Source organism: Pezoporus wallicus, unplaced genomic scaffold, assembly GCF_028554395.1.
Source record: "Pezoporus wallicus isolate ANWC-B61680 ecotype Strahan unplaced genomic scaffold, APGP_CSIRO_Pwel_v1 contig_360, whole genome shotgun sequence".
NCBI classification, from domain to species: domain Eukaryota; kingdom Metazoa; phylum Chordata; class Aves; order Psittaciformes; family Psittacidae; genus Pezoporus; species Pezoporus wallicus.
This window is the reverse complement of record NW_026640059.1, coordinates 5,235,555-5,250,444: the sequence shown is the minus strand read 5'-3', so window position 1 is coordinate 5,250,444 and position 14,890 is coordinate 5,235,555. Positions and strand designations below refer to the sequence as shown.

General features: G+C 44.3%; 1 protein-coding gene across 8 annotated transcripts in view; it reads left to right on the top strand.

Annotated features, from left to right (window-relative positions):
- TFDP2 (transcription factor Dp-2) overlaps positions 1 to 14,890 on the top strand; it is a 56,595-nt gene that overhangs the window by 19,045 nt on the left and 22,660 nt on the right. For all 8 annotated transcript variants that reach the window (XM_057417125.1, XM_057417124.1, XM_057417127.1 and 5 more), the window contains one exon: positions 12,193 to 12,296. In XM_057417125.1, the coding sequence (XP_057273108.1) occupies positions 12,193 to 12,296 (104 nt within the window). The remainder of the gene's footprint in view (positions 1 to 12,192; positions 12,297 to 14,890) is intronic.

The following is a 14,890-nucleotide window of genomic DNA, read 5'->3' as shown; positions in this document are numbered from 1 at the left end:
AGATTTTGGTTCTGGGATGACAGATATATTATTCACCGCTATTCTTCTATGTTTTTTTTAAATGCTATGCTCTAAGGATTTTTTTTTTAACCTAGAAATATAATTAAAGATCACTGACATCTCTGTTGAGATGTAACATCTTGTTCACACTGGCTTATTCTTCTTGGAGAATAAGCACTAGAAATGTACAATCAATTGCTTGACCCTTGTGTTCCAAAATTGCCTTCTCTGCCTTTTTTTTTCCATTTACAGGCTTAACTTTCAAAATCTCTTTTCTCCCTGAGTTTTTCCCCTGAATATCTGAAGCAGCTACTGTTGCTGCTGTTCCTGTATGCATTTGATCAGGCTTCATTTACCTTTCCCACTGTGACCTTTAGTGTCTATGCACAACCTCTGGATATTTTCCAGGTTTATTTTGCTACAGGAGAAGTTAATGCTCACAGACTGCTTAGGTATTGCAATTTAATCTCTAAGTCTTAAAGTACTGCTGTGTCACTTGTACTGATTTTTAAATCTGAATTACTGTTCCTAAAAAGGTTGACAGGTTTAGTATATTTGGGAATTCAGTTTTCTTATTACTTGCTTATTTCCTGTGCTTGTTAGGGAATGCTGTGATCTTCTAGATCTACCTCATCTTTTTGATGTTTTTTTTTTTTCCTATTAGTAGTAGTATTGTTTGGGGGTTTTAGAATACTTTTAGTAATTTTTTTTTATTCCTTGTATAGATAATGTCTGGGAAAAAGAAGAATCTGTAGTACCATTTATATCTAAATATGATGCAGATTTACTAAGTAATTTGTTTTACTTGTGGTGATTGCAGAAATCACATCCAAATTTGTAATCCTTGTAAAAAGACTTGCTGCCTAATTCCAAAGTGAGCTAGATTTTTCTTTCCATGTGTGCCTAGAAAGAAACATGACAGTACTTAGCAGAGCATTAACTCAGAATGTTTTTTGCTTTGTTTAGTGAACAATTCTTGTTCAACTTTGCTCCATTTGTTGCCTTTAACTTACAGGCAACGGGCTCTTGCAGCTAAAGGATGTGCATTTGGAGCTTGTTTCCTCTGCTTGAAATGAATACTCATTGCATCTGAGAGGGAATGCCCACGTGGTTGGCTCTTGACGAATGGTCAGAGTTCTCACCCCATGCTAGGGGCCACTTGTTGCAAGGACAATCATTGGGTGAAATAATTCAAGTAGTAGATTCTTACTGTTACAGTCAGAATGGTTCATCTATGTCAGCCCGGGCTGACTATGCATCATTTCCTTATCTGAAAGTACCTGGGAGACTAGTGATGAAAATTATTGCTGTAGGAAACCTGCATTTTAATTTTCCCAGACAAAAAAAAATGGCCCTGGTTCTCATTCTTTAGTGAATGAGTACTCTTGAGTTACTGAATGCAAAAGGGATTGATGGTTCCCCTCGTGTTTTGGAGAACAGATGGCTGTTGCTGCTCTTAGCCTTGGGGATAGATATGTATGTTGGTGTTAGGTATTCTTCCAGTGTTTTGTCATAGATTGTGCCCACTGGGAGAAACTCCTGGTATGTGCCATGCCAACAGGACTGACACACTCCTGATGCAGGCAGAACTTTGGTGCCTAATAAAGTTGACAACTAAGGTATTCCATTATTTAGGTAAGGTCCTAGTCTGAGTAGCAAGATGTCTTTGTGGAGTTGGCGTGTTCTGTTAAAATTATGAAGTACTGTAGTTCGAATTAGTTCTCAAACCTGTATAACTGGGTTTGTGGATGAGTTGGATAATGACAGCTCAGTTGTGGGTTTGGGTGATTGCTTCAAGCCGTGAATGAATTAAATCAGACATACTGTAGAGTTCATGTGTAACCAGTAGGATTTAAAATTCAGTCTGTCTGGGAGGCGTTCCCAGTCAGGAAGTTGAACGCTTCCAGTTTTGTAATCCTGGTCATACATAGTGTAAAGTGGAAAATCAAATCTTCTCATGCTGATGCCATGCAGAGGGCATGTCTGTATGTCTCGGTCACTTGTCCCATAAAGCCACCTAGAGTCACAGAATAGTTAGGGTTGGAAAGGACCTTAAGATCATCTAGTTCCAACCCCCCTGCCGTGGGCAGGGACAGCTTCCACTAAACGATACCACCCAAAGCTTCGTCCAACCTGGCATTGAACACCGCCAGGGATGGAGTATTCACAACCTCCCTGGGCAACCCATTCCAGTGCCTCACCACCCTAACAGCAAAGAATTTCCTTCTTATATCTAATCTAAACTTCCCCTGTTTAAATTTTAACTTGTTACCGCTTGTCCTGTTACTACAGTCCCTGATGAAGAGTCTCTCCCCAGCATCCCTGTAGGCCCCCTTCAGATACTGGAAGGCTGCTATGAGGTCTCCACGCAGCCTTCTCTCCTCCAGGCTGAACAGCCCCAACTTTCTCAGCCTGTCTTCATACAGGAGGTGCTCCAGTCCCCTGATCATCCTCGTGGCCCTCCTCTGGACTTGTTCCAACAGTTCCATGTCCTTTTTATGTTGAGGACACCAGAACTGCACACAATACTCCAGGTGAGGTCTCACGAAAGCAGAGTAGAGGGGCAGGATCACCTTCTTCAACCTGCTGGTCACGCTCCTTTTGATGCAGCCCAGGATACAGTTGGCTTTCTGGGCTGCGAGTGCACACTGAAGCAGGCTCATGTTAAGTTTCTCATCGACCAGCACTCCAGGTCCTTCTCCACAGGGCTGCTCTGAATCTCTTCTCTGCCCAACCTGTAGCTGTGCCTGGGATTGCTCTGACCCAGGTGTAGGACCTTGCACTTGGCATGGTTAAACTTCATGAGGTTGGCATCAGCCCACCTCACAAGGGTGTCAGGGTCCCTCTGGATGGCATTCCTTCCCTCCAGCGTATCAACCGAATCACACAGGTTAGTGTCAGTGGCAAACTTGCTGAGGGCGCACTCAATCCCACTGTCCATGTCACCAACAAAGATGTTGAACAAGACCGGTCCCAGCACCAATACCTGAGGGACACCACTCGTTACTGGTCTCCAGCTGGACATTGAGCCGTTGACCACAACTCTTTGTGTGTGGCCATCCAGCCAGTTCTTTATCCACCGAGTGGTCCATCCATCAAATTGATGTCTCTCCAATTTAGAGACAAGGATGTCGTGTGGGACAGTGTCAAACGCTTTGCACAAGTCCAGGTAGATGACATCAACTGCTCTACCCCTGTCCATCAGTTCTGTAGCGCCATCATAGAAGGCCACCACATTGGTCAGGCAGGATTTCCCCTTAGTGAAGCCATGCTGGCTGTCACCAAGCACCTTGTTGTTTTTCATGTGCCTTAGCATGCCTTCCAGGAGAATCTGCTCCAAGATTTTACAGGCACAGAGGTGAGACTGACTGGTCTGTAATTCCCCGGGTCATCCATTTTCCCCTTCTTGAAAATGGGGGTTATATTTCCCTTTTTCCACCTCACCTGCCCGCTGTGCATCTACACAGGTGTCTGGGGCTTTGGGGGCTCTTCTGCTGTTTAGGCCATCTGATCTGCTGAGTGCTGGAGTTGCTAGGTACGAAGCAAGGTTTGCAATAGGATACTACTTGCAAATCATTTCAGTACTCAGAGAAGCTGCTGCTTCCCAGCTGTAAATGCAGTGAGGCTGGTGCCATGAGGTGAGCGCTGTAACTGAACACACCTGACACGGGTTGTTGCCTTCTGCAGCGACAGCTGAAGGGACGATGTGTTCTCAGGATTCCGTTGAACGGCACAAGATAAGCGGAGAGCTGCAAATTTGGGAGGCGCCGTAGGTTTTAAACCCTTCTGCCTGGCCCGTGCAGAGCAAGCCGGGCTGCGGTGGGGTAGAGGCTGCACACGCGGCTCCTGCTCTGCCCCGCACGGTGCCCGCTGCTGGCGCGGTGTCTGTGCCACGCTCCGGGCCTGGAGGCGCTGCAGCGCGAGCAGAATGGTTCCCAGGCGCGTGGGGCTGCCCTGCCAGCGCTGTGCGTTCCGACGCCGCGGGCCCGCGTGAGGGCAGCAGTCGTGTCGGGGCTGGCGCGAGGCCGGCCAGGACTCGGGCGGGCTTCGCCGGGGCTTGCTCGGCGCGCGACTGCTCGCGCTTGGACCCGCCGCACGAGGCCCCGGATAACAAAGGGGCGCGTGGGCGGGTGCCGCCGTCATCTGCAGTGGAAAGGAGCGGGCTCGGCCGGACTCCCCCCTCTGCCCCTCGCTCGCCCCGTTTAAACGTAACATGGTGGCGCTTCGCGGGGGAGCAGGGTCCGCTCGAGGCGGGCGGGAAGCGCCCAACACGGGGAAAGCGGCTCCTCCTGAGGCGCCGAGTTCTTGGGGCGTTGTGGGAAGCGCCCGCGGGGCGTGAGGTAGCGCAGGGGCGGGGGTGCCAGCCCGGGCAACCCGGAGGGATCCGTGGCGGGGGAACGGCTCCTGCAGCGGTACAGGCTGGGGCCAAGCGGTGCGGAGGGGACCTGTGGGGCTGGTGGGCAGAAGGTTGAGCTTGAGCCGGTGGAGGATGCAGGAGGGTGGAGACTGGAGGAGGGGAGAAGTGCTGCCGGCAGGTCGAGGGAGGTGACTCTTCCCCACACCTCAGCCCTGGTGAAGCCACTGCTGGGAGTTACGGGGCTTCCCGGTGAAGGAGCCAGCCATCGTGGAGAGAATTGAGGCAAGGGCCGTGAAGATCGTGAAGGGACTGTTAACATCTCAAACGGGGAAAGGCTGAGAGAGCTGGGACTGTAGTCTGGTGAAGAGAAGGGTCAGGGGCAATTTGCTAATGTAATGGAGGGTGCATAGAGGATGAGGCCAGGGCCTCCTCAGTGCTACCGCTGACAGGATCAGAGGCATGGGCACAGCCTGAAACATAGGGCATTTTCCCTGAACATCATGAAACAGTTTTTACTATGAGGGAGACTGAGCACTGGCACAGAGAGGTTATGGATCTCCATCCTTGGGGATATTCAAAAACCATCTGGATAGAGTCCTTGGCAGCCTGCTGTGGGTGGCCCTGCTTGGGCAGAGGGCTTGGACAAGATGACCTCCAGAGGTTTGTCCCAACTATTCTCTGTTTCTGCCTGAAGTTTCTTGTAACTGCTTGTTAAGTACGTATTTTACCAAGAACAGTAGGTTCAGCTAGGGGAGAGGGAAGGTGGTGTTAGCATGAGTTAATGTTTTTCATAACAGGAGAAGTTGGGGGATTGATCACAACAGTTACAACTACAGCAAAAATCACTGTGAAATCAATAGTAATTATCATGAAGGTTTGATTTTGGGGAAAAAAAGTTTTGCCAGACTTGGAGCCAGAAAGCTCCCATTAAGAATTTGTCTCTGAAAAAAAAGATGTCTGCGGTTGTGTCATTCAAAACTCACAGCTGCTGATAGGAATAAAAAGGTAATACATCTGAGCTAAAGAAAAAAGTCTAGTAAAGATTAGCTTATATTAGATAGATTGCATTTTTAATGATAGTATTTCCAAGATCTTACTTCATCATGCTTTTAGCTTGTTTTAAAAGTACTCAACATACATGACTTGCGGGTAAGGGATATTGCCAAAAGTAAATCAGATCAATTAAATACACTGAGAAGTTCCCTGGAACAGAATTTTAGTTTTCAATAGATAATGTCCTGAACACTTAAAGAACTCTAAATTTGTGAGTGCCTGGGAAAAAACAGCAAAAGTTACTGAAACCATAATTTGTTATCTTTCATAGGGAATGGTCTTGAATGTAAAAACTGAATTAATTTCACAGGTTAACTGTTCTGTTTGCCTTCTAAACAAAAATCTACTGGCTGAGCCAGTGTGCCTGTATTTGAGTGAAGACACTGGGTACTGATCCACTTTGATCTATGAACAGTGAGTGGATAATTACTAGTTGATAGGTGTGAAAGGAAGAAGCAACAGTTCCCAGCTGGTTGAGTGACATTTACTTCTCATTTTAAAAAGTGCAATGGAGACTAACACAATAATTTTGGTGAATTGCACTGTCCTTAGTTAATAGTGTATATTCTCAAAATCTGTGAATTTACATTGTGCTCTGTTTATAGGTGGGGAGGGAAAAGGGAGCTCAGCTCTAGACCACCTGTCTTGCAGCAGCCTTCATGAGGGAAGGATGATCCTTTAATCAGATCAGATTGCAATCCAGATTGTTTTGGGTGGGAATCATAACTTTTAATGCAACTTCACAATAAACTTTATTTCATTAGGCTTTTTTTTTTTTTTCCCCACTATTTAGTTTTTATTACGTCCTGATAGAGCTGGTGTTCCAGAAACTTCTCAGTGCACAGGACTGCCTTATGCCTGTGCTCCTGTGAAGGAAGTGGTAAGGCAGGTATCTTTTAGATTGCTTTGATAGACATTTTCTCTGGCAGCAGTGAAGTTGTCTCTGGTCAGCTCGCAGCTGCTTTTGAGCATTTCCTTAGTTGGTGCCAGTCTAACTGTGTAGGTGGCTGAGCAGTTCACTGGGCAGATTAAGCTGAAACACGCCCAGTGTTCCCCCTTGCCACAGGAAAATGAGGCAAGTTCACTGCATAGCCATAGCCATGGCTGTGCTTGTGGGCAGGAATGTGGGTTGATGACAAGTCTGCATGAATGAGTTTTAGTGGCAGTGCTGGATATCTGACCAGGGCTCGAGGCCTGGAGAGCCCTGGGAGTTCATTGTGTGCTTGAAGAGATTTGCTCAAATGAGCAGGACAACAGAATTGCTTATCAGTAGGCCTGTTCTTTGTACTCAGAGATTCATGCAACTGTTATCTGCTATAAAGTTATCTCAGTTGAATAGGGAAAGACTGAAAATGTACTGGTCAGTGTAAGGCTGTAGTACAGTGTAATACCATCTTCCCCAGTTTTTTTTTTCTGTAGATCTCTTTGATTTCATGTGATTCTAGATATGTATGGGATTCTACAGACTATCTAGGGTTTTTAAACTTGGGTTTATAGCCTTAGTAAGTTTGTGTGAGAAACAAATGAACTAATGTACCAAGAAAATATGTGTGTACTAATAACATGCAAATAGTTCAGGTTTTCTGTATGCTTTATACTACTCTGTCCTGATCTTGGAGATCAGTTCATGCTGTAGTGTCATAGAGGACCCAGAGGACACATCACACATTATTGCAAAATGTTTTATTGGGCTTCCAGTATTTCACAAGTCTGAACTGGGTTTTTGTGCCATCACTGTCAAGCCATAGTCTGTATTATTTACAATGGCTGGTCTTGGTATACTTCTAAAAATGTGGATTTTTTTTTTTTTCCAGAGATCTGAATATGTAATCCAGATTAGCAGCACTTCCCTGGTGTTTTGTCTAAAAATTCAAAGGCGTTTTTTTATCTATGTGCGCATTGCATATGATCCTAACTGCCTGGCCCCAGCTTCCATCAGCTATGGTTCCCTTGAAACTGGCTCTGACAGATGCTATAGATTTTGGTTGACATTGTTCCTGATTATTTTTGTAACTAAGCTGCAGACCCAACAGATTAAGTTATACGGGGAGGGGGGGAATCTCTAAAACCTCCTTAGCTTCATATTTGTAAGGGAGTCCACGTTGTTTGTGTCAAGTTATTTAGGAGGTCACACAATGTTTTAGTGTTATGGGCTGGTTAGTGTGTGCATGTGAGTATACATGAACATAAACCACTTTGTTCTGTGACTCCTTGAGGCTGAGAAGCATTTAAATTGATTTTTTTTGTGTGTGTGCAAGTAAAAATATTTTGCAAGTGCCAGGGCAGATCATAGTTATACAGTGATTGATTTTTCTAAATATGAAAGAATAACAACAGTGGTTTTGTTCCATGAGAAACACTAATAGTGCTGACCGAGGGACAGAAAATTATTTGTAGAACATTACTATTCTACAAATTATTATTATTATTCTACAAATTATTATGTGGAAGCAAAGTGCTTTTGTTCTAAGAGAAACATACGTATGCCCACTGGATTTCTTTTACTTTTGCATTTCCATCAGTGACTAGCATGCTCAGTTTGTGGTACGGTTATATATATTGCAGTTAAAGCCCCTCTGTGAGAGTTTGAAGTGGGGCTCTTTCCCATGTGTTTGGTTTTCCATAGGTGAAGTGGGAATAATGACACCCATCTTTTGTGCTTTGAAACTGCTGAGAAACATTATTTAAGAATTGAGTATTATTATACAAATCATTCTAGTTTGATCTATCTCTGCTGGCCTTTTTCATCCATGAGTTAAGATGACCGTGACTAGGAGGCTGATGGGTCTCATTGTGTTCAGCTTATCAGTGTACCCACTGCTGGTTTTCACTGGAACATAAACCAGTGTAGTCTTTTTTTTGTCCCCAGATGATGAGAGCTATTAAGACTTGGTATTTATTTGGAATCTAATCATGTGTAAAACCTTTACAGTTACTGTATGATAAAGTGTGTAGAGAATTTGTTTGGTGTTATTTCTGCTTCAAGTTGAATACAGAAATCTGTTGAGTATGATTTAGAAGTCTGTTGAATATTTTTAGATGATCTGCTGCGTGACACCTACTTCCTCCTAGTTTTCTGTGCTGTTCTATAAAAAAAGCCTTGAAGAAATCGTTCCTGTTAATGCTGTTTTGTAACACTACCGTTCTTTCAGAACTCTGGAGATTGCCAGCTCTTCAGCAAACAGAGGTGCACTGGCCTTGACAGCCTTGACGGTCTGGTGTAAAACACAGCCAGTCACCTTAACAAGCAAGTGCCCCCTCTCAGAGCTTATTGTACTTGTGCTGCAGTTCCGTTTGCGGTGATGATGTTGTCCTGGGAAACTCCAGGTCTTTCTGTGGCAGCTGTGTCCCACAGACCTGGGCTGCCACTACACAAGGGCCACGGGCAAGATAGGATGCTCTTGGAAGTTGGGTTTCTCTGTTTAGAGTAGTGGCATTGGTGATACCAACTGCAAAATCTGTCTCTTCAGGTTGGGGTGCTGGTGTGATATAACTGAACCAAACATCATCTATGCTGTGAGGAGAGATGGGAGGGTGGTGCTTCCACCATTAAGTATTTGGAGCAGTTGAGGTCACATGAGTATCTATCTGGACTATGACCCTATTCTGGGGGGGGGGGGGAACCCCAAACAAACAAACAAACAAACAGAAACCCATGAGGTAGTGAATATTTTATTCATAAGTGATAAAACTTTTTATTTACTGGTTTTTCAACTGCTGATGTATACACAGAATGGCCTCATTGTGAAAAGTTCGGTTGCTCTTTCCTTCTGTCCGTGCTGGAAGAGAGAGACCTCACTCACAAAAATAAACTGGTCCCTTTCCATCCTACCTGTGTTTAAAAGTCTATACAGTCACACGCTTGTATTTACCCATAAAGGAGTTAAAAAGGAAGATAAAGGGCAGGGAAGGTTGATCAGTTCTTAAGATCATTTTGACACTGCTGCTGCTAAATGTGGGATTTGTGTAGGGATTAGAAGATGAAAATGTTTCTTACCTACAGCAACTCTAATCAAAAACACTTCAAAGCATATGTCATATGTAAGCAACTGTCTTTTTTAAATGAAGTAATTCAAAGGACTCTACTAAAGCTGCCTTAATGATGGTTGTATACCTTTATCTGGGTAGCCTTGTGCATGAAAGCTCAGTGCAGCAGTAGCTCTGCATTAGGGTTTTTTCCCAGGACTGGTGCAGTAAATCTGGTGGTTGTGTGTGGCTTTGGCTGTGGGTATTGTATTTTTAAGCTACAGTTTTCAGAGAGTCTGTCTGTGTACGCACACATGCAAGGGAAGGTACATATGTACGTATGTGCAAAGAGATCACCAGGTACCTGCCACGTTTTGAGAAGGAAACGCACTGCATGCACAGCGACTGATGTGGGGTGGTGGGTAGATGCATATCTGACAACAGCAGTGCTAACTGTACTGTACACCAGCAGTGCTAGTTGTATGGTACAGTGAGTCTTGACTGTACACCAGCTGTGCTAGTTGTACAGTACAGTGAGTCTGACATGTTCCAGTCTTGCATTGTGAATCGTGATGTTACAGTGCCTCTTGCAGGCCAGCAGGGTGGCTGGAGGTGGCTCAGGTGTAGCCCTGTGGGAGCTGACATCTCGGGGTTTAACTGCACTTTCCATGTGACCTTATGTGGTTGGCACTAGCGAAAGTAATTTGTTTCCTCTGATCAGAAAAGGGGCAAGGAGAAAGCGTGAGAGCTGATCCCAGAGGAAAAGGTGCCACAAGTTTCAGCTGCTGCAGCAAAGAGATTTCTACAGCAGTACTGGGAAGTGACAGGCACATCACTGATAACAGCAGCCTGCAGTGGGAGGGGAAGTTACATTTTGATGGGAATATGCCAGCACAGTTTAGCACATCCTGGGCAAAATCCTGTGGCAAAAGTAAAACTGACAAGTGACTGGCCAGTTTAGAGAGCTATTTTGAGCTCAAAATGGGAACACAGTGTACATAAGTCAGGAATTATTGTTGTCTTGTGCACTCTAGCACTACCTCACAAGAGCCGTTTCATAACAGAGCAGGAAGGTATTGGGTGGGTTTGTGAATGTGTGGGGTCTGTAAGAGGGCTTTTTTCCTAGGTGATTTAGTTGACCCATAGATCACTCAATTTATTGAGTTGAGAAAAAACAAGCTGCTTCTGCGGATGTTCTCAGATACAGATCTGCCTTTTGGAAAATCAGCATCAAGTAGTAGTGTTACTCCAGATGCTGAAGGAATTTACACAGAACATTACAGCATTCTTGTCTGAAATTGTAAATATTTCTCGTACGTGTTCATTTTTGTAAGGGGCAGATGTGCCTGTGTACATCTGTTCAACCTCTGTGCTGTACCTACAGAAGATCCTTTAAGTTTTCTTTTTCTCTCAATTGTGTTGCTCTGTTTCATGTTATAGAGAAGCTACACTGTTGAATGTATGATTTTCCAGTTACTTCATGGCAGAACATAGGTGCACTAAAATAATAACCTGAACGACCATGGTTCAGGACCACATGAGAATAGTAAAGTGAGCAGTGGAGGGGAACAGCTTATATGAGAAAAGACCGGGGAACAGTGATGTGCAGCCCCACCAAGTCACCTTGGGACCATCTGAGCTCAGCTGGCTACGGGCCAGCTCCTGTGTCAGGGAGGTTTGGTGAGGGTTGGGTGTGCGCTGTTCTGATGAACCAATCAATGCCAGTGCCTTCAGTTTCCATCTGCTGGTGCTGGGGAGTCTCAGTGGCTCTTCAGGAGCCAATCCTTGTCTTTACAGCCCATGACCCCAGCCAGGTCCAAGCTGCCCCTGGATTACGAGGCAATGCCAACTCCTCCTTGTATCTGATTCTGCCTCCAGACCCATTCGCCATGTGTGTAACAGTTGGAGGAGTTGTTTGATCATTTCCCAGCTCTTTTGCTTTGGAACTGTCATAGAGACAGGAGCTGCTGCTGCCACCATACCCACAGATAAATGTATTCACTGCTTTGAGTGGCTTGTATGCACCAGTTTGAACACTCGTGGGCTAATGGTAGTACTGCATGACAGTTTGATTAAGACAATAAGTCTGAGTTATCAAGAAAACAAGATACGATTTGGCCTAGAGGAGAAGCAGCACCATTTTTGAGGCCCTTGGCATAGAGCTGCACTTCCTGAGGGCAGGATGAGCTAGATCCATAAGCAGTCCAGGATCATAAAGATGATAAACATCTTGGGATGATTACATGCTGGATTAGAGATCACGTGGCTGGCTTTATCTTGATGTCCAGCTGCCCACACTGGTACTTCAGGTAAGTAGTAAAGGTGTCATTTACACTGATAAACTGCAATAGGCTTACTTCACTGGTGTCTCTGCCCATGGCAGGGAGTTGAAAGCAGATGATCTTTAAGGTCCTTTCCAGCCCAAACTGTTCTGTGGTTCTGTTTATAGAATAACACTTTGTACATGTGCTTATGTTATAAATAGGGTTTGTATGCCAACTTCTAGAAAAAAGTGCACTCATGTTAACTGTTAGTGCTGAGGTATGACAGGCGGTGTGCTCTTAGGCAAGAAGTTGTTTCTCGAAATAAAACACACATAATTTTAAAGGTAAAGTATTGCAGCTGTAGTTCCGTGAGGTGTTCCTGTGACATCTGCTGAAAGGTCTGGAGGCTTTTATGTGAAGGTGTGTTTGCAGTGGATGAGTCAAAAAAGCTAACCTGAGTCCAAACTGTTCAAATGATGTGAGAATTTGCCAAAGTGTTAGTCATCGATTACTAAGGAAGTAATTTAGAACTCTTTTTACTGCTCTCTTTAGGTAACATTTCAATAATCACATTGCCAGTTTCCAGCACCAACTCTCCAACGAAGATTTTGCCAAAAACCTTAGGACCGATCAATGTGAATGTTGGACCCCAAATGGTAAGTTCTAACTTGTGTAACAAGCCACATGCCTTCCTGCTAGTGTAAAATGGAAACATCAAAAGCAAAGATGTGAGTAGTGCTAAGAACATGCTGCTTCCTGCCTCAGCTGCAAAGGCTGCTCAGGTGCCCCACCTGGGTGGAGGGGTGATGATGTGTGGGTATTGCCACTGGCAGCAGCCATCCTGCATATGTGACCCTGGGGGGTACCTGTCCTCCTGGCTTTGAATGGACATGAATACACTTCACCAGCTGCTATTTTAACTCAGAAGTGTGGTAAGAAAAAAAAAAAAAAAGACCAAAAAATCCCATTAAGAATTTTATTGAAACTCTTCGACTATTGTGAGTCATGTTCTCACCAGTGGATCTCCAGCAGCACCAAGCAGTAAATGTCTTGAGTGTGACACTGGAGATACAACTTATTTAAGCTCCTCTTGTTAAAACTGTCTTTTCCTGTCAGTGATAACCGTGTGTGTGTGTTGCCAGTCTTGGCTTTGAGAAAAAAATCGGGTGTTCTGGTGGCCAGAGAACTAATTAGGTGATGTCAATACAGGGAACCCTTTTCTAGTAACCTGCTTGCCAGGCACTTATCCGGACTGCAGTTACCATTTGATGAGTTTTATAAACAGTTGTGTTGGGTGTTTTTCACATCACTCACTGTTCTTCAGTGTCCCCAGTTGAATAGAGGGGCACAGGCGTTGCAGGAGCCCCTGTACTGTGTTCTCCATGGTGCAGAGCTCTACAGCTGCAGTACTACCCACAGGGTGTCTGCCAGGGAGCAGTCCTCTTCAGTGCCTCAATACCTGGTACATGTCCTGTTGGAGCACATGCCCTGTGCCCTGTGGCATTTCACTGGTGTAGTTCTGCTACAGAAGCTGTATTTTGGGAGTTTGTATTTTTATAATATTTAATTTCTTATTATTTTACTCTGCTGCTTTGCAAGGACAGAACTCTATTCAGAAAAGATTTTTTTATTAAATAGCCATTTACGCAGGCCTTGTAAAACATCAGTGGAGAGCTGTGTGTGTTGTCTGCTAGACCATTAAAAGAGAATGTTTGCAAGTTCATAACAGAGGGAATGTCAGCACTCCTTTGCTCTTGCCTGCCTTAGCAATACCCTGCTGCTGCAAAGGGGTTCTAGTGTTATTTAGCCACTGCAGGCTTCAGCCCTTCGGGCACTCTAGGCTCTCCAGGCCAGCACACAGCCCCAGGGGCAGTGGAGGGGGCTGTTGGCCGCATGGTGACCATGAATCCCCTGGGGCATGGCTGGGCAAACAGTGGAATCAGCACAATCTGCAGGCTGGATTCTTCTGTATGAGAGTTTGTTATAGCTTCTTTAGATTTGGTCTGTGGGCATAAATACAAGGGCATGTTACTGATAAAATGTGTTTAATTACAGGAATTTAACACATCCTACAGGTGCTCTGTTTGCTAAATCAGGATGAGGTCTTCTGTTTTGTTTTATACTATGCAGTGAATACCTGTGGCTATAACAGGTAGCTCTGGGCTGGATTTTTTTTGTTGGGAAAGGGGTGACAGCCATGGGAGGGGACTGCTGCTGCCGGGGTCCCTCAACACTAGATGGCACCAAGGGACAGGGGACATAGTTGGTCCCATTGTGATTTGCTACCTCTGTTACAGTGGTCACCCGAAAATGAAGAGGCTGGATATAAAATACTCCTTTACAATACGTTTGATCTGTGATTTACAAGGCATCAGTAGAGCAATCTGAAACTTCAGAGAGGGTGGAATGTGATGAAATGCATTTCAATGTGCAAAATAGTTAACATCTCTGTGGCACGTGTCTGCAGTTTGCTGCAGAACCATACGCTCACTGTAAATAGACGTGCTTTTAGTGCTGCAAGAAACTGGTGTAAAAAGTTAATGGACTAGACCGATGTTTAATAGAAATGTTGCATTACTGACTCTCACGTCCTTGTGTTACACCAGTGCTGAGCCTAAGCAAGCTTTCCCAAATTAATCATTCAGTCGAAAACTGTGTGTAAAGCAGCCAGCCTGGGATATTCTGCTCTCCACTATCAGCCACTAAATATCTAACTCGTACCTGTGTGGTGGTTTCCCTGAATTTCTGGTTTCACTTGTTTTTGTCAAGCTATTCACTTGCAAAAAATAAGTAAGGTCATTTTAAGTCTTTAAGACAAAAAATACATATATGTAATTACAATGTAGTGCTGAGACGGATGTGAAGTAATGCGCCATGAGCTAAGGAAATGCAAAATTCTTCAGATAACATTTTTTGTACTTGTTTAAACAATACTGATGGACACCAAAGTATCTGCTGTGTGCTTATATGGCTATTGAGTAAGTTAAGTAGTAAAGGAAACTACAGAGTTTAATACAGTCAGTACTTAAAATGTCACAAACGGAGCACAGTAAAGTTTTAAAAAGTGAAATAAGGCATATGAGTAAAAAGCATTGTCTAGGCAGCTTTGGTATGAATTTACCATACTGGAATAAAAATAATTTACCATGTATTTTCTTTTAAAGTTTAACAAATTAATACTGTTCTGGTTTTATGTACTGTCTGAATTAATTAGATGAGATTTAAGAATTGTGACCAAGTGTCTTAGTGT